This window comes from Tinamus guttatus, unplaced genomic scaffold (genome assembly GCF_059628265.1).
Source record: "Tinamus guttatus ecotype Peru unplaced genomic scaffold, ASM5962826v1 Tinamus_guttatus_pri_ptg000026l, whole genome shotgun sequence".
In the NCBI taxonomy this organism is placed as follows: Eukaryota; Metazoa; Chordata; class Aves; order Tinamiformes; family Tinamidae; genus Tinamus; species Tinamus guttatus.
In genome coordinates, this window is record NW_028288560.1 from 1,916,997 (window position 1) to 1,941,171 (window position 24,175).

Sequence of the window (24,175 nt, forward strand, 5' to 3'; positions counted from 1 at the left end):
GCTGTAATTCCAGTTTATTGGAATTACAGCTAATCCAGCTGTACAGTTACAGTTTATCCAGCTAATTTGCTGGGAGGTGAGAGGATGTTACAGGTTTTGCTTTTCTGCCATTCTACCTCTCAAAACTCTGTAGCCCTGGGCCAGAGGGCAAACTTGCCAGAGCTGCACAGGAATGTTTATGAATCTCCTGCTACTGATATTTAAAGAGAATTCAAACTACTTAATTCCTTTCAAGTCTTTACTCAAATAATTTTGCAGGGCAACTTGTTTTCAGGATGACCTGCAGCATAAGCCTTGAAAAGATTTTGTCTTAATGCTGTGGTTGTAGTGGTTGAAACATGATTCATTTTTTTTTTTTTTTACCAGCTGCCCTTAGCAGTAAAAAACATTGAGCTGTTTTAGGTATTTGACTTAAATATACTTACTACTCGGATCATGGACAATCCTGATGTTAATTTTATTAGATCCTTAATTCAGCCTCTCAATCAGTATCAGTTGTCAGTCTGAGAAAGGAGATGGCCTGTAAATGAAACTGTTGGGTGCCGTTTTCATAAAAGGAGAGGAAAAAGCCTTTCTGCCGTAGTCTCTCCAGCATTGCATTAGCCAAGTCCCACAGCACTTATTTTATGAGTTTGTTCATACCCTTCATCTCTAAACTAGATGGCTTGGGCACCTTTTTTTAAGCTGCAGGATTACATGCCCTTGGACACTGTTTCTGTTTCCCACTGATGTTTGAAGGTTTGAATCTGTTTTGCAAACGCTCGTGATAGTCTGAGTAAACAAAGAAGCTACTGGCTGTTTATGCACTCAGTTTCCCTGTGTGGCTTGACAAATTACATTGTTCTTAAACCGGTCTCCTCACATAAAAACCTCCTTTTGTCATCTTTGGTAAAACAGGGAGGTTCAGTGCAAGTTTTTATCTGCCTTTGAATCCAAAGGAGTCATAGCAATAAAGTGTCACCCGTCAGCCTTGCAGTTCGTAGTTGTGAAAGTATATTGCTTTTTTTTGGCCTTTTTTTGCATATTTTGCATATTTTCTGTTGCATATGAGAAGTCGGAAGGTTTAAAACCATTAACTAGGACTTGCAACCTATATAAGAGGACTTACCAAGTTCCCCATAAAGCAGGTGAACTCTGATTCCTCTCCGTTTAGCGTATAAGAAACAACCTTTTTTATGAGTCCTTTTCTGTCTGGTTTCTCATGAAGCACTTCTATGTGCAGCACTAGTCAACAACGAGGCAGCTTAAACAGAAAGCAAAAACTGGAGGGTCTTAACGTGAGAGGTGTTGGGCACTTTGAGCTCTTGTTGCAGAGAACAGGAAAAGATAGATCATAGTCGAGGCATATTGGAGTCCTCTCCAAATGATGTCCTGCTTTTGGATGTCAGGCAGGAATATTAGTCTGCAAGCCTTTCAAGAGGGCAGCTTTCATAATTACTGAAATAGTTTTCTAAAAAGAGGTGTTTGCCAACTGTAACTACCATTAAAAGATAATACTGCAGTTTCAGGAAAATATTACTGCAATTAGAGGTTGTTTTACTATTAAAAACGATGATGTTAAAGAATAGTTTTACTGTGGGTAATAGATATGGATTAACTGATTTGTATTGCTCTTTTCCACAGAACCAAACTGAAGAACCATGAATATGAAACTTTAGATCAGTTGGAGAGTGATCTGAACCTGATGTTTGAAAACGCGAAGCGCTACAACGTTCCCAACTCTGCCATCTATAAGAGAGTACTGAAAATGCAGCAGGTTATGCAGGTATGCGGAGTCCAACAGGCAAAAGGCTATAGCTTCATGGGTGAATTTATTTCCCCAATAGGTACCTTTCCAAAATAAATTCTAGATAAGTCTGTATTTGCATTAGTGCTTTTTTTTTTTAAATGGTTGTGAAGAATTGATTGATAGTGTCTTGTGTGTTTTTAGTGTCATTTAACAGTTAAAATAGTTAAAATTGTTTCCAGAAGTAGTTGATAACAGGTGCTTAGGAAGGGATGTACTTGAATGAAGAGCATAGGGTGATTATTTTTACTTTTCCCCTCCCCAGTAGAGCTGCAACCTTCTGTGATTTCTCTTAACCACTTTTATACATAAACAAGTATCTTAATCTGATTAAGCTGTGGAAAAGTTGATAGCGAATGTGTGCGTAGGGAGGATTGAGTTTACAGGTAGTTTCAGGAAAGAACTGCAGGCTGAAATGGCCTTGTTTTCAAATCAATTCTTCCCTAATGTTTATGATAGTTAAAAAGAATAATTCCCCTTTCTTTTATATCAGCCAACTTGCTTTAAATAAATTCCTGGAAATATTCTGATGTGGTTTAGTTCTTGCACATGCAGAATCCATAGTTGCATCTGCTCTGTGCCAATGATTGATATTATTCTGGGAATGTTCAGCAGAGAATCCTGAACTGGGGATTTGCTCTTACTCCAGGCAAAGAAGAAGGAGCTTGCTAGGAGAGATGACATTGAGGATGGGGACAGCATGATTTCCTCTGCCACATCTGATACTGGAAGCTCAAAAAGGAAAAGGTATTTGCTTTTGTAGTTCCTGCAGACTGTGGCCTTGCTGCTGCTTTTATTTATTTAGCCCTATTTTAGAACTCCCTTAAGAGTTTGTAACTCTGAAACTTAACCTCATTAACTCTTGTGCTAATTAATTATAAAACTTTTGCTGCCTTTGTTTTCCTCTTTTTGGCCCATTAATTGGTGGTTGTTGACATAACTTCAGTGTCATGTCGCTACGTTTGGTGCTGTTATAACTTTTTCAATGAATTTCAGGATTTTGGAACGGGACGGGGTCTGGTCTGTGGACTGTCTTCACAGGTTGTTAGCAGTTTTATTCTTTTCTACCACTGTGCAATGTATGACTACTTATGTTGTTTTGGTAGCAAATTAAGATGTAATTAAAATGAATGTTTCTTTGCAAAGTTTATAATAATGTTTCTGTAAATATTTGGGGGTGGAGACTCCTGGCATTAATTTTCTTTTCCTTCTTCCAAGACCTGAACTACCCAAGGAGTTAGTGTTAGAAGTTGCACTTTTAAGTCACTTTACTTGTGAGCAGCTAGGCCAAAGAGGATACTTAATAGACAAACTATAAGATTTTACTTCAGCAACTTTCTAGACTAGTTTCTCTAATCTGCGCCTTGGTATCACTCAAAATAAATTCCTAAATTACAGTAACATGATGGCAGTAGAAGGAACCATTAGTGTAAAATTGCAGTTCAACCTCTTTCTTCCTTCTTGGTGTTGCTTATGACCTTAAGCTCCTGGGTTTTTAGTTCTTTGTCCTTATCAAAATGAGAGCAATTGAGGGGGAGGAGGGAGGTAATGTAAAGCGAAACCAAGGATTCATTCAAGAGCAGTCAAGTAAGTGCAGCAGAGTATATCAAAATGGCAAATTATGCAGAAAGAAAAAGTTATTAAGGGTACAGGAGGTGATGCAATCTAGGAGGAAAAAGAAAAGCAGCAGAATTATGAGACGCAAAAACATCAAATAAAAATAATCAAGGAACAAACTGCACAAATTGCCAGTCCTTGTAATCTTCAGAGTCGAGGAGAACCGCTTACCGAATCAAGCAAGTTAAATTATTAGCATTATTTTAACCCTGTATTGCCTCTGATCACCTTGTGCGAGGGAATGGTGAGAAGCTTAAAAGAACCTGTTAGGCCTTGTCATTGAGGGAGGGGAAGTCATTTTTTGTTTTCTTCATGCCTTAAAAGAACCTGAAAGTGCTTTTGATTTTATCATTTCAATGTTTGTTATCAGTTTCACTTGCTAAATGAAAGCCAGCGAAGGGAGACTGTAAAAGCTTTTGGAAGCAGAGCTGAAACACTGACAAGAATCCCAAAATATAGCAGAAAAAAGAAACTAATAACCTGAGGAAAAGTCATCCCACTGGGTAGATAATTGTGTTTTCTGCAGATGTAACAGAAAGTCCTTTGAATGTCCTCATTTCTTTATCAGATGCACAACTTGAATCTTGATATTGGTGTATGCCTTTTAGTATTTCTGCTTTACATTTTTGCTTTACTTTTTTTGGACTAAATGTTAACATTTGGAAAAAAATGTGGAAAATTTGGAAATTGGGAAGCATGTCCTGGCATTGCTCTTCTGCTAGTGAGAACCACTGATTATTTCCCAATAGTGAAGATGATGAGGGAAAAAAAAAAAAAAAAAAAAGGGCTTTTTAGCTACCGCAGATAAATGTAATCATTGTTGTTACCTGTAAATTTATTGTGAGAGCCAGCAAGTGCATATGCTTCTACAGAATAGGCTTAATATTGAACTTTGTGTGTGTTTAAAATGTTGTGTTTGTTTTCTTGCACTAGAAATAATGTCATTTTGATATAAATGTTGGAAGCAGGGGAAATAAGCCCCTGACGGTTACTTCTTTTCTTTTTTTATTCTTCTTTTTTAACCTAACAGTAAAAAGAACATACGAAAACAGCGAATGAAAATCTTATACAATGCAGTTCTGGAAGCTCGAGAATCAGGCACAGGCAGACGGCTCTGTGATCTGTTTATGGTTAAACCCTCCAAAAAGGACTATCCAGATTACTATAAAATTATTTTAGAGCCAATGGACTTAAAAATGATAGAGCACAACATCCGCAATGATAAATATGCAGGGGAAGAAGCAATGATTGAAGATATGAAGCTCATGTTCCGAAATGCAAGGCATTATAATGAGGAGGGCTCCCAGGTATACAGCTGCATTTCCTCTGTGCTTCACTGCAGATATTCACATAGTTTAGCTTTGGTTGTTACTCATGGTGTTTATGAGAATTGTTTACAGAATTAAAGTACAAGTATGACATTCATTCCGTTAATATTTTAAATTCTGTCTTAGTATATGGTTGTATAAGCATAAGCTTCTTCTTCATAATAGGTCATTTAACTGTGAAGGCTGGATTTATTTCATGTTGGTTAAGCTTGTTTCTCCAGTACAAAGAATGTCAGCTGAATGTTTCTTAGCATATTTAAATATATATATGTGTTGGTTATCAAATTCTGATTGTTTAGCTTCAGTAAAATCCCACAAAAGTAACTGTACTGTGAAGGGTCACCAAGCTCCTTACTTGGAGCTCAGAACCTCTGGGAAGGGAGGTCATAGTTGGAAAGAACCCAACTTAACTCTCATGAAAGGGGAGAATATGGGAGTTGAGACCAGAAGACCTGCAAAAGGAGTATGAAAGGGAAGTATAAATATAATGTAAGGTAAATTACAAGAATGTTAAAAGTCAGTGTCTTCAGGAGCAGAAGGGGTATAAATCACCATGAACCCACACACCTGAGCAGTAGAACAGTGTTTTTTCCACCAGTGAGCATGGTATAAGAGAGTAGTGGTGAAAAAGCTCTAGCTCTAGCCACTTGCAAGGAGAAGCTTGATCAGCTGCTGTACAGGACTTCGTAACACGGTTGTCTGCACTGGGGTAGGATTCGAAGACCTGGAGGGCTGCTCTAGTCCTGCCTGCCTTGATGGATCTTGAGCAATGGCTTAAGAGATCTCTCATTGCTCAACAGAATGATTTGAGGAGGAAATTGAGAAGACAACTGCACCTTGCCCACTTTATAATCTTTGGAATAGAAATACAGTTGTTAATTTGTTCAGGATGCATATCCTACTGAATTAATTTGTGATCATCATTTCTGCTTCTCTGTGTAAGTTAATTGAAGATAGACAGTTGAGAAATAACCCTTTCTTCTTGTTTAAGTAATTAGTTTTGCATTCAAACTAGCATTTAAATGCTTTTGGAGAGCTAGTTCTAAACATCTGAAACATCAATATTTGGTTATATCTTAGCCAGTCAAGTAAATAGAAATTATGCTGAAATATGATCTTAAAATCTGCCCCCCATCCTTCTGGATGGTTGTCAAAAACTGGATGTCCTGGCCCTTGGCAGTTAGAAAAGAAAATCTGTCTGGCAGTTAACCACCTTGCACTAGATCCCATCAGAAAAAAAAATGCAATAAACCTTGTTTTGTTTTTCTCTGAATACTTTACTGGTTAATAGGTATATAATGATGCCCATACACTGGAGAAGACCCTTAAAGAGAAAAGAAAAGAGCTGGGGCCTCTACCTGAAGATGATGATGTTGCGTCTCCTAAACTAAAGCTAAGTAAGGCAACTTTCTATTTGTATAGGCAACTTTTTATGTGGCATAAACCTTCTGTCATAAAAGAATTTTGTAATATTTACAATGCTTAATTTCTAAATTAAGGATTTTGGGGATAGAGAATGTCATGCGACAACTGGATTTTTAATGACTGTTGAGAGAATTTCATGTAGATCAGATTGATTTTAGAGGAATGTACTATTTGACTAAGGAAAGAAAAAATGTTCTTTTTTTTTTTGGTCTGCTCAGGTCGAAAAAGTGGCATTTCCCCCAAAAAATCAAAATACATGACTCCGATGCAACAGAAACTGAATGAAGTTTACGAAGCAGTTAAGAACTACACGGATAAACGAGGCAGGCGACTGAGTGCCATCTTCTTGAGGCTGCCGTCTCGATCCGAACTTCCTGATTATTATGTAACTATTAAAAAGCCCGTTGACATGGAAAAAATCAGAAGTCACATGATGGCCAACAAATACCAGGATATTGATTCCATGGTAGAAGACTTTGTGATGATGTTCAATAATGCCTGCACCTATAATGAGCCAGAATCTTTGATTTATAAAGATGCCCTGGTCTTGCATAAAGTTTTGCTTGAAACTCGAAGGGAGATAGAAGGAGATGAGGATTCTCATGTCCCCAATGTAACTTTGCTAATTCAGGAACTTATCCATAACCTGTTTGTATCTGTTATGAGCCATCAGGATGACGAAGGCAGATGCTACAGTGATTCTTTAGCTGAAATTCCTGCTGTTGATCCCAACTTCCCAAACAAACCTCCTCTAACTTTCGACATTATCCGAAAAAATGTTGAAAATAATCGCTATAGAAGACTAGACTTGTTCCAGGAGAATATGTTTGAGGTGCTTGAGAGGGCGAGGAGAATGAACCGGTAAGTGAGATTTTTCCAGTAGTCCAGTTGGTCTTAGAACATGAGTTTTTTTTGTTGCCATTAGAGCCTGAGGTTTTGCAGGATGTTTGCTCTTCTTGATAGGGGTGTTTAGAAAATTCTGCTCATTTTAAGGCTGTATTACGGCATTCAGTGAAATGTGAGGTTTCATTTAAACTCAAGGAATAGGTAGACTTCTGCCATGAGAGGATTTTGATGTTAGATTTTAAAAGTAACACCTTGTAAAAACCACAGATGTGCTAACTTCTGACAACATGAAAATATAAAGAAGAGCAGCTGTTTAATTGCTAGACTAGTGGATTACTCCCTTGGACTAATCACAGTTTTGTGAGTGGTGATAAGATTGTGGAAAAACTATGAACTCCTGCCTGTTCTTACTGTGTTGAACCAGAATTAGAATGCTTGGTGATACGCAAGTGAGGTCTTGACTCTGAAGGAAAGGAAGTGAAACATCTGCCAACAGGAATAGGGCTGATTGAGTATTTTTTGTTAAAATGAGTATTTTAGTTCTTGGAAGTTGTTTTCAAAAGTGAACAGCTTGCAGAGGCCCAAAAAGTTATTTTTGCTTTTTTTCCTGGTATTTTAGGATCGATGTATGCAAAAATAATGCCTTTTAGGCACACTGATACCAGCTGACAGCAGAGTAGCAGGTGCAGTATGATTGCCAGCGTCTCTGCTGCCACTTCGTTGGGAGTAAACACCCAAATCATTGCTGGAGTGAAGCTTTAGTGGATATTGCCTATCCTGTTTGTTATAACCACAATTAAACTAGGCACACAGTCTGCAAGGTGTCATAAAATCCAAGAGAATATTTCCAGGAAGATTGTTTTGTTTTCTTGGTTAGTTTTTTCCTTCCAGAATGTGTGAGTCTCTTAGTTGTTACTTTGATTTTTGGCAGAAGGTTGTTTTGTTTCTCAAATTATCCTTTAGGAAGTTATGTGTGGCTTTGAGAAGTCCTGAACTCCTGGTGCATGTCGGCATAGCCAGAGCTGCTGCCTCTGTGCAGCGTTTGCACTGCTCGGTGGGTTCGTTGCTCTTGGGCCACGGGTTGGCTGTGCATATACCATGTGCACGATAAATCCCACAGCAGCGTGACAGATTTTCTTCCAGGGAACTTATGACACTAAAATATACATTCAGGAAAGTTTATAAGTAGGAAATGTCAGAGTAAATGGCCTGCATTGTACTGTAGCATAAAAGGATGGATGCAGCCTCTGAGTGCAGAGCAGCTGACCTAATGCACAATGTCACCCTTGATGATTTCTGGCAAATTGCTTGTGAACTGGCATGGGAGCTAGGCTACACTGAATAAGCTTTTTGTTCATTTCTTTCTCCTTTATATTTTGCTTAAGAATTCTGAAGTATTTTTCATTGCAAATTATCTCTAAGATTGTTAGTGTCCACCCAGAGATGGAGCGTTAGAGATTTCTCTAAATCAGAGGGTGCATCTGTGTAGCCATCAAATAAGGTGGTAGTGTTGACTCCTAATCTGCCTTTTGCTTCATCTTCATTGAGACCTGTAAGTTCTGTAACTGAAAAGCTGGCAGTAGATTTCAGAGAATAAAATGCATTTTTTTAAGCAAAGATCCATTAAAATGGAAACAGAGCTTCATTGTTCAGCAGTATTTGCCTGGACACTACTCTCTTGGGTCACACAGTATTGATCACTTTTATTTTCCAAGGTATACAAGCAACCTCCTAAAACCTATTTTTCTCTGAAAATAATTTGTTTTGTCATAAAATGAATTCTGTCACTCAAAAATGAGTTCAGTTCAAGGCTGCTACTTGAAATTGGAAGGTTGAGCCCTGGTTATACGTCACTTCCTGATACTTCACTTCGTAAATACAGGAGGGATAGGTTTCGTGGCAAGTACTTTCAGAGGCTTTTGTGATAGATTTAGGACTTGGTTTTAAGCCAGTAGCCGGGGTACACATGGATTCTCAAATCATCTGTGTCCGTAGAGCTACATGGTGCTTACCTAATTTTCAAAAAAAAACCCCACAGATGTAAATGTTTGATTCCTCTTGAATATTTAGTATGGGAGTGCTATTCAAGCTGTAAATAAAGAAATCTTCTCATATTAATGAAGCAACATGTACCGAATGCTGTCACATTAGCTCTTTGCTGAATAAGACACCTTTGGTATAAAATATGTTTCTAATTTATCACTAAAGCTCGTAGCAGTAGGTGCATGTATAGAATCCTTTTTGCCCCTGCACAAATCATGCTTCTGTCTTGGTGTGTTGTACCTATTCCCCTTCAGGACCGATTCAGAGATTTATGAGGATGCAGTTGAACTTCAGCAATTCTTCATTAAAATTCGGGACGAACTGTGTAAAAACGGAGAGATTCTTCTGTCACCAGCTCTCAGCTATACCACCAAGCACCTTCACAATGATGTAGAAAAGGAAAAGAAGGAAAAGTTGCCCAAAGAAATAGAGGAGGATAAACTCAAAAGAGAGGAGGAGAAGAGAGGTAGCTATCTTCTTTACAACTATGTAGAACATATTAATTGAAAGAAATATCTATGCATACGGTGCATGCTCTGCTCTTTCTGCAGCTTCACCTGCTGAAAGATCCTTAATCCCCCTGCTTGCCTAGACAGGGATCTTATAATTTAAAGTTACGAGGAATGCATTTAATTCTCATTTTTGCAGGCAAAGCCATATGACTACAAGACAGACAGTTAGCTAAATACCAATGTTACGTAAACCGTTTAATCAGAACAGGTACTGCTAGTCTTATTCCAAAGGTATTATATATATATATATATAAAAAAAAAAGTCTCTCTGCTAATAAGAATCTCAGCAATTCCTTTCTGCTTTGTCATTTGTTCTTTTTTTTTTTTTTGGCAAAAAACAAGCCAAAAAAGAAACCTCAAAGAAAACAAAACATGCCCTACTGAAGACTTTTGAGCTCATTGCCATCAGCGAGTTTCTCTTCTCTCACTGGGGAGCCTCAGTAAAACTTACCTGTACAAGCAGTCTGCAATGTTCAGCAGCACCAGTAACAGGCAGGAGGGACTTGGTGAAGCACAAAACAAGCTTTAACCCTCCCCTTACATGGGAATTCAGTGGTAGAGAGAGGCATCAGGTACCATGTGACACTTCTGCATTGACCCTTTAAAAACAGAAAGAAAATATTGCCTTTTTGTGGAGTCTGGGTAACATCTAGTGCAGGTTCCTGATCCACAGCTGCAGGATGATGATCTTCCTGTATCAAAGACTGATTCATGGTAGTGTATTAAAGTATTGACACTGTCTCTGGATAGCCTGTTAGCTGTACTGATCTGCAGTAATGTTCCTGCTTGCAGTCACCTCCCTCTTTTGGGCTTTCATGTGCACTTTCATAACAGCTTTGTAAGTTACTATTAGTCATTACTGTTTTAGTGATAATTCATTAAGCCAGGTCCTTTAACTCAATTCATGAAGAGCAGATATGATTAACAAGTTGATAAGTCTATTTCTCAAGTGTTTCTTTTCTTCCTTAAGTGGCTCAAAGGCTTTGGCCACATGATTAAATTATGCTAAATTAGACTGTATACTTAAAGGAGGTTGAAATTTTGTCATTCATTTGGGTACATTAAATGCAAGGTCTTTTATTTGTCTTTTACACAAAGAGCTATCCAGCGTTTTACAAGGCACAGAACATTCCCATCAGCAGTAATGTCTAATGTGTAAATATGGATGTACTGACTTCTGTCTTCCTTCTTTATTTCTTAAAATAAGAAGCAGAAAAGAGTGAAGATTCTTCTGGATCAGCTGGTCTGTCAAGTTTACATCGGACCTACAGCCAGGATTGCAGCTTCAAGAACAGCATGTACCACGTAGGAGACTACGTCTACGTGGAGCCTGCTGAAGCCAACTTGCAGCCTCACATAGTCTGTATTGAGAGACTGTGGGAAGATTCTGCTGGTAAGAAGGTCTTTTCTATAGGAAAACAATGCAATGAACATTTCCATTATTATTGCTATTTAAAACTTCCAAGCTGAGCCTTTTCTGCATATAAATTATTCCATTTACAAACGCATGTGTGGCCTGGTGAATATTTTTGCTTGCTTCTGAAATATTTTGTTCTAAGGAATATCATAAAGTTCTTGACTCAATACACATCTTTCCCCACCAACCTTCTCCACAAATTGTGAGTATCCTGCAAAATAGGCTCTCCTAGATGGATTGGGTTACTGCTAATCAAGTGCAGCTGTGTTTATAAGGAGAGACTAAAAAGACTTCAGTTTGGAGAGAAGTCTGGAGTCTATAATTGATGTTGCAAAAATCATGTAGTTGGTGGGTAAGGCGAGTTCAGAAATACTATTCAGCAAATCCTGTGGTACTAGAATTAGAAGGCACTCATTGGCACCAACAGATCAGATGAAAACATGATCAAGTGTCTGGGTGTTTGATATGGTGGGTCATGATTGAGCCTCTGGATTGACTTCCCCAGGAGCCTTGTGGAGGCAGGTTCAAAAATGGATGAGACAGGTCAATGTACTACAGGTTTAAAACAGATAATAAGGGGAATAGCCAGAGAATAATAGCCAGATAAAGAGAATAGCTCCCCAACACCCCTAATCTAAATGATTCACCTTAGACAGTGGCAAAGATTTCCTGCTTTCCCTTAATAGCCTGGTGGATAGAGCTTATGGGGTAAATGGATCGTTGGTCTGGTGAGTTGGACCTTTTTATGTTCTTTATCAGGTACGGAGAAGGTGAATAGCACTTTTTATTCTGCCCACAGATTGCAAATTCTTTGATTTAGAAAAATAATATGTATTGCCAATTTCTTTATAGATTGGTAAACTATAATTTGATTTTTTTGTCACAGCATAATGTGGAAGGAATAGTTATTTAAAAGCTTGAAGCCCTTTGCCCAAGGGTCTTCATACATCTCTCTCTTCAAATACTCAGGTGTTTATTGTGGAGACTTTGAAGCCATTTCAAGGCCTAGAAGTCAGGTTTTAATTAAGTTGTAGTCTTATGCCAGACTTAGCCATCTGACACAAGAGAACTATCACCTCCTTTGCTTTCATGAGGTAAGTTTTCTTAGAGAGGAGAAAAAAAAAAAAGAACTTGCAAGTCTGAGTAACTAGATTTTACTTCTCTGAAGCAGTTATGGAATGTTTCCTTGTTTTAAATGGATTAGATTTTCTCCCAGTATAATTGCTATAGGGCTGTTTGATTGTGAAAACAACCCATGGTTGATTTTTGTTCACTCACGCAGTAAAGAATGTATCTTTTTACATCTTTTTTTCTCTTCTCTTCCCTCCCTCTCTCTCTTCCTTTTCCTCTGTTAAAGGAGAGAAATGGTTGTATGGCTGTTGGTTTTATCGACCAAATGAAACATTCCATCTTGCAACACGAAAGTTTTTGGAGAAAGAAGTTTTTAAAAGTGACTATTACAATAAAGTTCCTGTTAGCAAAATTTTAGGCAAATGTGTGGTCATGTTTGTTAAGGTGAGAGATTTTTCAGACTGATTTGTTAAATAATGTGTTTTTTATTATTTCCTTGATTCTATCCATTCTGATATGCAGGACTGTTCTATAAATATAAAATAGATAATAAAATAGAACTTAACTCCTGACTGTGTTCTGCATTTGCTTCATGGTATGTGTAGCTCATCCACAGGGAAGCAGAAGTGATATAAAGTAATGGTGTTTTCCAGTACTGTTTGCTTTATAGAATCATTATATTTATTACATAATTAGCTAGGTTTGGAGCAAGCAGACTTGCATATCTTGGAGGCTTGATAACAGGATGAAGTCCTTCATCTCTGTCTCAATTTAATTTCACATATTTCCCCACGCTGAACACTTTTGGATTCTTGGAACCATGTCAATATTTCAGCCAGTTTTTTAAAGGCAATGTGGCTAAGGAAAAAAGTCTTACTGCTGATGAGGCTGTGGATGGGAATTACTGTCACGTATCAGTGGGCATGGAACTTATGATATTTTTCTTGGTGGTCACAGTCTCTTTCCCAGTCCAAGCTGAGAAACCTTGGAAAGGCAATTTGGGTCTTCAAGTCTGCTTGTACTTGGTAATGTACTTTTTTTTCTCTAGATGAATAGAATACATAGGAAAAAGAGGGATTATGAGAGGGAGTTAACGGTGTCTGTGGCATGTGTGTTCCTGAAGGACTTAATCTAAAATTATTTTCTTTGCACAGGAATATTTTAAATTATGTCCTGAAAACTTTCGAGATGAAGATGTTTACGTCTGCGAGTCACGTTACTCTGCAAAGACAAAATCTTTTAAGAAGATTAAACTGTGGACTATGCCTGTTAGCTCTGTTAGGTTTGTCCCACGAGATGTGCCTCTGCCCGTGGTCCGTGTCGCTTCTGTGTTTGCTAATACAGACAAAGTGGATGAAGAGAAACACACGGAAAACTTAGAGGACAGTAAGGCAGGAGAAAGTATCATTCATCTTGAAAAGGTATGTAAGACCTTACACAGGATATTGAGTCTATTTGGCAGATCAGGAATGATAAAATGTGAGTGCTGATGGGTTTGGTTTCACGGCATCCTGAAAATTCTATCAATAGAGGCAACTAAACACTATGTAGGCAGACAGGACAGAAGATTTAACTGTGTACCTATGTGTTAGATACAAAAACAGGTAAAACAAGAGGTATGTGTGTGATCATGTGATGGATTAATTTTTCTGTGCCACGACAGAAAATTTTACTGAAGAGGTTACCCTTAGCCTAGAAAATCAGTAGACCAAGTGGTCTATTTTTTTTTTTTTAGCTCCCAGCCATGCTGAAGTTCTTTATTATATAACATTTTAGTTAAATTGTCAATAACTAGGAGGCAGTAACAAATTTAGTGCAAAGATTGGTATGAATTGTTGCCCTGTATGTAGCACATGAGTCATGAAACTCCTGTGTATGTTAATTTCGTAAAATACTGAATTCCTGCCTCCTAAGCATATTATTATGCTGTAAAACATGCCATCAGTTTAGATTGAGGGGGCTTAGCCAGTTTACAACAGTGAGGCAACGGAACCAAAAAAATGAACTTGAATTACTGAACAGGGAATTCCTATTCTGGCAAAGTTACAGCTTTGATAGTTAAATAGCAAAGTTAGTAACAGAACATAGCAGTGGTGTGAAGATAAAAGAAACATTGCCTTTTTTTCTTGCAAAATAAATGTTGTTCTTGGTTTTTTTGTGTGTTTTTTTTTTTTTTCCTCTCTCTTTTTTTTCCAAGCTAAATAGAAGCTTGCCTTTTCTGGCATGCTTTTATTTAAGTGATTGCTTTTCCTTTTTTAGAAGTTTCTAAATGTGTGCTCTTCTGTAGGAGAAAGAAGATGTTCCAGTAGAAGTGTCCAATGGAGAGCCTGGTTGCCATTACTTTGAACAGCTCTGTTACAACGATATGTGGCTTAAGGTTGGGGATTGTGTCTTCATAAAATCCCATGGGTTAGTGCGACCTCGAGTAGGAAGGTGGGTGCAACTTCTTTATTTGCAGTTTGTGCCTATAAAAATAACGTGGAAAAAAGATTGGCTTGTTGCAAAGAGTAGAAAGGATGATGATGGGAGAAGATCTTCTGAAGGAAACAAAATGCTAGAAGCTCTTAACAGGTTGAGGTCAAAGCACTACAGCCTAAAAAGGTGGTGCGGCTATAGAGATGGAATAGAGATGACTTCCAGACTGTTGTTCTGTGCTCATACATTTTTCCAGACAGTCTTCCTGAACAACATGCTCTATTCAGCTGTGCCACGTGCAGAAGATGGCCATTTGCTTATGTCACTGTTTTCTTTTTTCTTTCTTTTTTTTTTTCCTCCTCTTTCTAGAATTGAAAAGATGTGGGTACGAGATGGAGCTGCATATTTTTTTGGTCCAATCTTTATCCATCCTGAAGAAACTGAACATGAACCAACTAAAATGTTCTACAAGAAGGAAGTGTTTTTGAGTAATTTGGAGGAGTCCTGTCCTATGACTTGCATTTTGGGTAATTACCATCAACTTTAAATTATAAATCTGAAGCGATTTATAATTACATGTAGGTTTGTTTTCAAGTATTTTTTCTTATATTGAGAAGGGGAGGAGAGATTATTCCATCCATTTCACAGTGCATGCCTGTCTTTGGGGCCTGTAGTGAGAATTTTCATCAACAGCAGCTTTCTTACCAAATGGAGTTCCATTGATACAGCTGAACGTTGCCTACAACCAGAGGACAGAAAACCCATTGTTGTCAGTGTTCCAATATATTCTACCTCCAAAGTCCTAAAAATCTACTTGAAAAGAAAATCAAAATCGGCTTTGAGTAAGAAGAGGACCATGTGTATCTCATTTTGTAGCTAAGATTCAGTGCCAAATGTCATTAACTAAGGAGAGATTATGGGTTTTGATATTTTGAGAGTTTTTTTGTTCTTAAACAGAAAAGCTACGTTAGGTTTCTGAAGGTATAGAGATGTCAATTAATGTATTTTCTGCAGTTGAGCAAAATACTGGGGTTTTTCTAGGCTTGGGAGAACTCGAGTATCCCCGCCTGTTACAAAATGCCCACAAATGTGGCCTCCTCCTTACTCAGCTCTTTCATTTTTGCAGGAAAATGTGCTGTTCTGTCATTCAAGGACTTCCTCTCCTGCAGACCAACAGAAATCTCCGAAAATGATGTTTTTCTTTGTGAGAGCCGCTACAATGAAAGTGACAAACAAATGAAGAAATTTAAAGGGCTCAAGAGGTTTTCACTCTCCGCGAAAGTTGTCGATGATGAAATATACTACTTTAGGTAAAAATGTTATGGGAAAGAAGCAATCGCTTGAGAACGCTTCTATATAGAAATGATGGTTGTAGGGGAAGGTAAAAGCTGAATAATTTGATAAATAACAAGTTTTCAGGTTTTGGAGGTGGGGTTTTTTGTTTGTTTTATTTCAGTGTCTTGAGAAGGAGTCCAGATAACATCAGCATTTACATTGCTGTTTCACTGTTATCAGTGGATATCCTCTTTCTTATCTAGGCTTCAGTAAAGGTCATTTTGTTATCAGATGTGTAAATCCCTTGGGATTGAGTTAAAATGTTTGTCAAACCGAGGTCCTCATCATGGGTAATAAAGAGCTTTCCAGCTGGTGGACATTGATATAAATAAGAACATTAGCTTCTAACTTAAGTAATAACAGCTTTTTCTTTTCTGCTCTGCTTTATAGAAAACCTATAGTTCCTCAGAAGGAGCCATCTCCCCTACTAGAAAAGAAGATCCAGCAACTAGAAGCAAAATTTGCTGAGTTAGAAGGAGGTGAAGAAGACATAGAAGAGATGGGTGAAGAGGAAGGTGACATCACTGAAACCCCTTCTCTCCCTCAGCTTCAGACCCCCTTGGCTAGTGACCTGGATATAATGCCTTACACTCCCCCACAGGTAAAGATCTTCCCTAGGAAAGCTTTAAAATTTTGTATTCCTCAGTCTTTTTTCAAATCAAAAAAAAAAAAAAAAAAGGTGAGCAGAAACATTTTAACACAAGTACAAAAGAGATTTCTATTTCAGTTTAGTAGTATTTGGAATAACTTTAGCATATCCCATATGATATTCGTGATTATAACATCTAAGTTCATTTAAATTCTCACAAAGGAAGCCTGCACATTGAGGAAATCATGTGGGGTTATAACACAGAACATTTGTGTTTCTTATTAGTAGGATGTCACTTACTAAGAAATATACTAAGAATATTTTGTGAAACATATGCAAGAGTTTTATTTGAATTCTCAATTTACATAGCATCTATTTCTAAGCCTTAGAAATTCTTAGCCTTGAAAAAGGCTAACAATTGTCCCATTTTTGATAAGCTTTTAGAAAAAAAGCTATGCATCCTTTTCAAAGAGCAAAAATTTTTTTTCTATATGGACACTGTAAATCACTGGTAGGTTTTGCATTATCATTCATACTTGGAAATCAGAATTTGTAGAAAGTTAAAAGTAATCAGAATTTTTTTTGCATCTTGGTGAGCGTGCTGGAAATTAGGGCATTAGTCTGCTGTTGAATGCACGGGAGGTAAACAAGGAATCATCATGTGTTTACATGCCACTTTGATGTGGCATGAGTCACTGCTGCTGCCAACCTGGGCATTTTTGTCTGCTTTCCCTCTCTCGCTGTGTCCGTGACACAAACCCTGATGTTTATGTAACTGAGAGGTGAAGCAGGGTGTGAAATTGCTTTATCTGAAAACTAACCTGACCAGAAAGATTGTTTGCAGCTGAATTAAATCCTTTGTCCATTTCCATCAGGTTGTCATGATACGATTGTCAGCATTAAAGAAACAGTGAGAGCGACCTGCTGGGAATGGGAGGGAGTTTGGGACACCTCTACCAGCAATGCGGATATCTGTTGGATTGAATCCACTGTGAAATGACAGTAGAAGAAGAGAATGAGGCCTCTGGATAGAAATAACTGACTTTTTTTTTTTTTTGCCCTTGACATTCAAAGTTGATGAAATTGAAAGCTTTCGTTTAGTTTGAGTATTTTTTGTCAATGGTCAGACCGTCAAGCACATTTTCCTGTGCAGAGTTGTCTTGCTGCTCTCATTCTGCAATGCTAAATTCATAAATAGTCTGAAAACTCTTGCCCAGTATTAGAAAGATAGTATATTGATATTGGCATTAACCAACTATTACAATAATACCGTGATGCCGAGGAGCTCCAGAAAGCAGTTGAATAGGAATCCATGGACATTAAAGATGTCCTTGAAATGCTTTGTGCAGTATTCACTGTCTTTAGCTTTTTTTTTTTTTTTTTCCTAATAACAAGAGAAGCACTTACACCCAGCACGAGGAATCAAGACAAGTGAACATGTGGGATTGTGAGGCTTGACTAATAGCTGGGTGCCAGTCTTCCCACTGCATAGTTTGTTGTTAGTCATGAAGTAGAACCTGAAGTAAAGGAAGATCTAGAACTCTCCCTTTTTACTCTATCATTATGGCTGAGAAAAAGCATATAAAAGTGATATGGTGTGGAGTCTCAGGTTTATTTCTTCTCCTGTAGCTTCTAAAACTGAAAATGCAGTTATCTGACTCAAACCAAAAAACTTCTACTTTCTATAATTTTATATCTCTGATACAAAAATTTTCAATAGAAGTTTTTTGGTTTGAGTCAGATAACTGCATTTTCAGTTTTAGAAGCTACAGGAGAAGAAATAAACCTGAGACTCCACACCATATCACTTTTATATGCTTTTTCTCAGCCATAATGATACTTTCTATAATTTTATATCTCTGATACAAAAATTTTCAATAGAAGAACCGAATTCAGAACTCTGATATTTTTCCAAGCCTTGTTTTCCCTTCCAAACTGAGGAGTAGGTTTTGACTTTGGATTGCTTTTATCAAAACTTTGTTGCATGCACTATCAAGGCGAATCAATGGGATAAATGTGCAGCTATCTGAGAGCAGGTATATGAAAGGCCAGTTATATTTCTGAATTTTTCCCTTTTCTGATTTGGGAAGTCCATGTGCGGGCTTGCCTCAGAAGCCAAGATTGGCTGTGCCTGGTCTGTGTTTCATCTCAAGACCTGTGGAGGGGGTTTCTTCACTTCCTCCATCATGAACTTTGAAGAGTTACCTCCCAAAAGATGTGTTTCCTTTAGGTTTGCAATGGAAACATTAAAGATGGGCTGCTGTTGGAAAATGAATCCAGCAGAGTCTAAACTCTGATTCCTGAAACTGTCTGCAAGAATGCATGAGTTTATCGTGGCTTAAAGGAATGAGAGGACTTTTAAAGCATGTGGGTACAGCTGAAGCTTTGTAGCTCTGCCCGAGACAAGAGTGTTGGACTGGTGGGCTCACAGTGGCGAGTGGAAGGAGCGAAGCCTCAATTGTGAGATTGCCCTTATATCTGTAAGAGTTGCAAAGGATGAAACCATTGATTTTATTATTCTTTTTGATTGTGCTTTCCTTAAGTGTGTGTTTTGGTGTCATTTATCAGTAGCAGATGCTCCTCTCCTTAAGGGCCGTAAGTTTGCATGGTCCTCATGCAAATGTATGCAAGAGAAACGTGGAAACACTTTTAAATACTATTTCTTAACGACTTTGAATTTCGTATGTTGAGAAGCTTCTCTCTTGTGCGCTGTGGTCATCACTGCTTTTTCTCACAGTCCACTCCCAAGTCTGTTAAGGGCAGCGCCAAGAAGGAGGGATCAAAAAGGAAGATCAACATGAGCGGTTACATCTTATTTAGCAGCGAGATGAGAGCTGTAATCAAAGCTCAGCACCCTGACTACTCCTTTGGAGAGCTCAGCAGACTTGTAGGAACTGAATGGAGAAACCTGGAAGCAACCAAGAAAGCAGAATATGAAGGTAAATAAAAACTAAAATTGTAATCTCTTCTGCATTTCTCTTTCTAAATATGTTCATTGCTTTTATTCAGATGGCAGGGTTAACAAGAGGAGATATTTATATTTATGTTCTGGATGTACCTTAAAGAGGCGCTCATATTAAGAGATGACTGAAGAGGAGCAAGGACTATATTTAAGCGATGTAGTTCACTGTATCATTATGACAACTGATTAATTGACTTTGCCACAAATTGCCAACAAAGACAAAGAAAATGGGGGGGGGAAAAGTAACAGGTGTGGGGCATGGAGGGAAATTGCTGGAAATTAATTGAAAAAGAATGCCTGTGAAAGTTTTCTTAAAGCAAGAAAGGGGAGTTTGAACCAGAAGCAAGAAGCTCCTCAGAGCTGAGAGGCAGGTAAGAAAGCATACAGGGGAGCAGGAAAGAAGTTCTTTGATTAACTGAAACTCAGATTCTTAAAAAGACTTAGTGAAATAAAATCGAGAGTACATCATCTGTTACAGTGCTGGGATGTTCCTGTCCCAGCTGTTCAGTCTTTGAATTGTAACTAGTGTTATTAAGAGATCTGATATCCTCAGTAAGCCTAGAGATATACTGCATACAGGAGATACTTTAGAAAGATCTTTCTTTCTGTCTGTCTGTCTTTTTCTTTCTTTCCTGCTAATATTGATCATTGTGCTTCAACTTTTTTGATCGAGATCAAAAGATAGTTGCTCTTTAAAAGCAGTCCCTATCCCAACCACATATGTTGGCTTAGCATCTAGACTTACTGTTACAGTTAATAATACATCAACCTTTCCGATATAAACCCCCTTTTCTTTTTTAGGCAACTATTGCAATTTTATTGGAAGAAAATGCTACTGTGGATAGGAAGGTTTGAACACTCTAGAAAGTTATTGCCTTCTTACGTTATACATTTGCTCTTAAAACTGAAGTTTGGGAGCTTTTTTGCATACTCATAACTTAAAGACAGCCTTCATCTTCAAACCAGCCGTTTGCATGCTATCACTCCTCACCCTCGGCCTCCTCAGCCCTCTCTGAATTTGCAGTAGTACCTTTTTGCAGCTCTGGAGAGTAACACAGCACCACTCCTCTACATGTGAGTTTTCTTTGCAAACGCTGCAAAGGAAACGGTGATGCTCTTTCTCTGTGAATATACTATAGCCTCTTTTTGTTTTTTTTTCCTATTTTCCTTTTCTTTAACACCATTCTAGGTGCACGCGGTGTCTCTATGTTGCCAGGTCCCTCCCATGGGCTAGGTCTCCAGCAGTAGGACGGCTAGCGCGTCATCCCTTTGTAGCTTAGAGCAGCTCGACATCTTCCAATGCAAGACATGGCTGTAACACAAGAGTAGCAACAGGGTCTGTCCACTGTGCTCATGATTGCCCAAGTGCTTCCTTTTTAATCCTCTTTCTCACTTAAAATTTTCCAAAACTTTTGAGTTTTGGACTGCAGTTTCTCAGGCTTGGTATCTGCTGAGAACCGGACTTGCTTTTATTTCCTTTGAGTGACTGGGGTGGGATTACAAAGCGTTCAGACTGTGTTTGCTTAGCACATGTGAGGGACAGTCTGTGCTCCACTGCCGCAACTCAAGACTTAGGTGCTCTCTGGGGTAGACACTGCAACAGAGAGCAGGAAACTAGCAAGGTTTGACATCTCGGTAGAAAAAAATGCCTTTCTGTAGTTTGATGAAATGTAGTTTGCATTTTTAAATCCATTTTGACCCATTGAAAAGTGCACTTGGTATATACACAGAATAAAATTTTATTTTTAGCAATAGGCAAAGAACAGGCTGCATTGGAAAGGCCTGCACAATTAACTCCTCAGAATAAAATAGTACGTGGAGAATGAGGCAAAACCCTGTTTTAAGGCAAAGCTCAAAGGAGCAGGTCTCCTTTCTGTCTTTTGAGATGTGTTGGAAATGTTAGCAGTGCTTGTGATCTCGAGCACTGTCCTAGAGAAATTACCTGGGATGAGATTCACTGAGATGAAGGCTCCAGACTGAACTTCTTGACACCCTCCACTCTTCCCTTTTGGCAGTGTTACAAGTTTCATCTGTTAGTTTTGTGCCAGCCAAGACATGGAGAGAGACCAGATAAAACTCAGGCTTTGTCCTGTGCAGGGTCCTTCTTCAAAGCTCAGCGCTCCAAAGTCTCAGAAAGCTGGACGCTTAGAGTAACTTCTCATTCAGTACCGAGTTTCCAGAACTCTTTTTTTTTTTTTTTTTTTAACTGGCTAAAAATATATAGTCAGAACAGCTATTTCATCTTTTCACTAAATACCTGCTCTGCTCTAAAGAGATTTAATTTCGTTTTTCTGCTTGAGGATCTACTATACCTTATGTATTTTGTGCTTAGTCGTTTGCAAGTTGCCTGTAGCAAATTTAGGAATTCCCGTGCGTCGTCGTCACTTCTTGAAATGCCAGAACTGGAAAGGAAGGAAATGCCTGTAAAAATGGGACCAGACTTACAGCACATGGATGTAGTTCTAGAAGCTGCACAAAGAGCTCCTACAGGAGACAAACGTTTGATACTCGTTTGAAGTCGTATCCCAGGGAAAACTGGTGACATTGGCAGGATGCGTAATTTCATCTCCTCGATGAGCAGCTTAGCCTTGTCTGACGGAGGACCTTGGTTGCTGTTTTAGTGGCAGTTTGCATCTTTCGCCAACTGCACGACGACTTCTAGCCCTGTGCTCACTGATACTAAAACTTGCTGGAGGTGTGTGTGCATTTCATTTATTCTTCGTCGTTGCTCATTGCTTTCAGTAGGATACAACGTTCAGAGTCAACAACCCCGTAGCTTGCATGTCCCCACAGGACCTCGAGTAGGCGCGGGGTAGAGCTCCATGTTTGGTTGGTTGGTTTGGCTTTTTGTTTCTTTCTTCTTCCCATGGCCACTCACCCTTCCCCTACTATCAAATTCACTGGTCAGATAGCCCAGCAGCAGGGTCACAGCGAGACCCTTCATAGAGATAATGACCAGATCCATCATACCAAGGACACCCGTGCCCTCCACTGAACAGCAAATGTGAGTTAAGGGGGAAAACAAAAAACGAAAAAATAGCTCAAGAGGGACCAGAATGGGCAAAACTGACAGAGAGTGGCAGGGGAAAGCATATATAATTATTTAATTTTTTTTTTGGTTCATCACACTGCTGCTTGTTATGTTCCAAACACGAAGGACCTGTCGCCGCTAGGGAAACGTTGCAAATGCTGCCCAGCTTTGCCACCGCTTTCCAGCTGCATCAGCAGTGAAAATATTGGTAGCCTCCCAAAAAAACGGGCCACCAAGTGATCCCTGCTGTTAGCTCCAGGGCCTGTCTAGCAGACCTGGTGCTGTAACTCCAGGAGCAGCTGGTGGCCTTTGCTCCGAGTGCTTTAACTGAGCCAGCGCGCTCGAAAGGGGGAACTTTTTGCCGTGTTTCCCTAGTGTGGACTGAGCCCAGTGCTGGACTGCTGCTTCTTGTTGGTACCACTGGTGTTATTATCACGTTTGTCTTCTTTAATAAAAAAAAGAAAAAAGAAAAGAAAAGAAAAAAAAAAAAACACCTTAAAAACTCGGTGGAATATTTTTCCCGGCAGGTTTTCGACAAGCCTTAGCTGCAGCCACGCGCAGTCCAACTGTATGCGGTATAGCAAGAGTGCTCTGTTCTACTTGATACTTTTAACTATGCCAGTGTCGTGCTAGTCCTTTTGCAATGATATTTTTGAAACTCTGGGTTACGAAGCAGAACTGAAAATCTAAAAATACTTTTACAGAGCGGGCAGCTAAAGTTGCTGAGCAGCAGGAGAGAGAGCGAGCAGCACAGCAACAGCAGCAGAATCCCTCGCCCCGGGCAGGCACTCCTGTCGGGGCTCTTATGGGGGTGGTGCCGCCACCGACACCTATGGGAATGCTCACTCAGCAGTTGCCACCCGTTGCAGGTAAAACGTAGGAGCTACGACCATTTTTTCCTCATCCACTATATCAACCCCCTCCATAACTCTGAACACTCTCTTGGGTCACGTTGGTCTTAACTGAAGGAGAGAAAAAAAAAAAAAAAAAAGTAAATCCATAAGCTCGGCCTCTTTGGCTTCCTTCGTGCTTCGCGGCCTGGCGGCCCCGCGTTGCTCAAGGCTGATGAGGGCGCCGGGAGGAAGGCTTTGCCCTGGGCTCTGCTTCTGGCCTGTTTGCAGTTATTGGCTCTGTTTTACAGAGCTGGTGCGTTGGCCACAGTGGCACGGAGGGAGAGCCCTCTCTGACCTCCTAGTGCACGTGTCCACAGTGCCAGCGAGAGCTGGAGGCTTGTGCTTTTAACAGGGATACAAAAATAACCAGAATCCAATCCGAGGTTTAAACCCCAGCGTGAGGTTGCAGAACTGCCCGCTGGTAAGCAGAGCAGGCCAGGAGTTAGCACCAATGCGAAGACCCGTGAAATCCCAATGCTGCTCTTTTGGTCAGGTGGTTTTCAGGACAGAGCCGAGAGATGAGAGCTTCTCCCCAGGATCCTTGTTATTAGGTGGTGCTTGTTGTGAGCTCTAATTCCAGGTTGCAGCATAAGTGTTTCCAGGATGAGATGCGCAGGGGAGGCAGTGCAACCTTTTGGAGGAGTCAGCCTTGTGTCTGTGAGAAAATGTGCTAGAAGGGGCATCACCAAGTTATTTTTCTTCCCCTATTTCTGATTTTACAACAAGTTATCTAGATTGTGTTACCTCATTAAGGTCCAAATAGTGCCGAGTATGTAAAAAGCTCCAGAACATATATAATATATATTAAGGAGGTGTTTTGATTTGGGAGGTTTTAGGCTTAGGTGTTCCCCGCAGGACATTCCTATTAGCCCATATATTTTCTTTTTCATTTTGCTTTCCCATCT

General features: G+C 39.2%; 1 protein-coding gene across 13 annotated transcripts in view; it reads left to right on the forward strand.

Moving 5' to 3' along the window:
- Window positions 1-24,175, forward strand: part of PBRM1 (polybromo 1) — a 51,420-nt gene that overhangs the window by 20,590 nt on the left and 6,655 nt on the right. For 12 of the 13 annotated variants that reach the window (XM_088527375.1, XM_088527355.1, XM_088527380.1 and 9 more), the window contains 15 exons: window positions 1,624-1,765; window positions 2,436-2,533; window positions 2,783-2,827; window positions 4,434-4,710; window positions 6,023-6,128; window positions 6,375-7,017; window positions 9,300-9,511; window positions 10,765-10,950; window positions 12,332-12,489; window positions 13,200-13,466; window positions 14,333-14,478; window positions 14,830-14,987; window positions 15,587-15,770; window positions 16,186-16,396; window positions 19,122-19,323. In XM_088527375.1, coding sequence (XP_088383501.1) covers window positions 1,624-1,765; window positions 2,436-2,533; window positions 2,783-2,827; window positions 4,434-4,710; window positions 6,023-6,128; window positions 6,375-7,017; window positions 9,300-9,511; window positions 10,765-10,950; window positions 12,332-12,489; window positions 13,200-13,466; window positions 14,333-14,478; window positions 14,830-14,987; window positions 15,587-15,770; window positions 16,186-16,396; window positions 19,122-19,323 — 3,035 coding nt within the window. The remainder of the gene's footprint in view (window positions 1-1,623; window positions 1,766-2,435; window positions 2,534-2,782; window positions 2,828-4,433; window positions 4,711-6,022; window positions 6,129-6,374; window positions 7,018-9,299; window positions 9,512-10,764; window positions 10,951-12,331; window positions 12,490-13,199; window positions 13,467-14,332; window positions 14,479-14,829; window positions 14,988-15,586; window positions 15,771-16,185; window positions 16,397-19,121; window positions 19,324-24,175) is intronic. The other variant, XM_088527400.1, reaches the window with a different exon arrangement.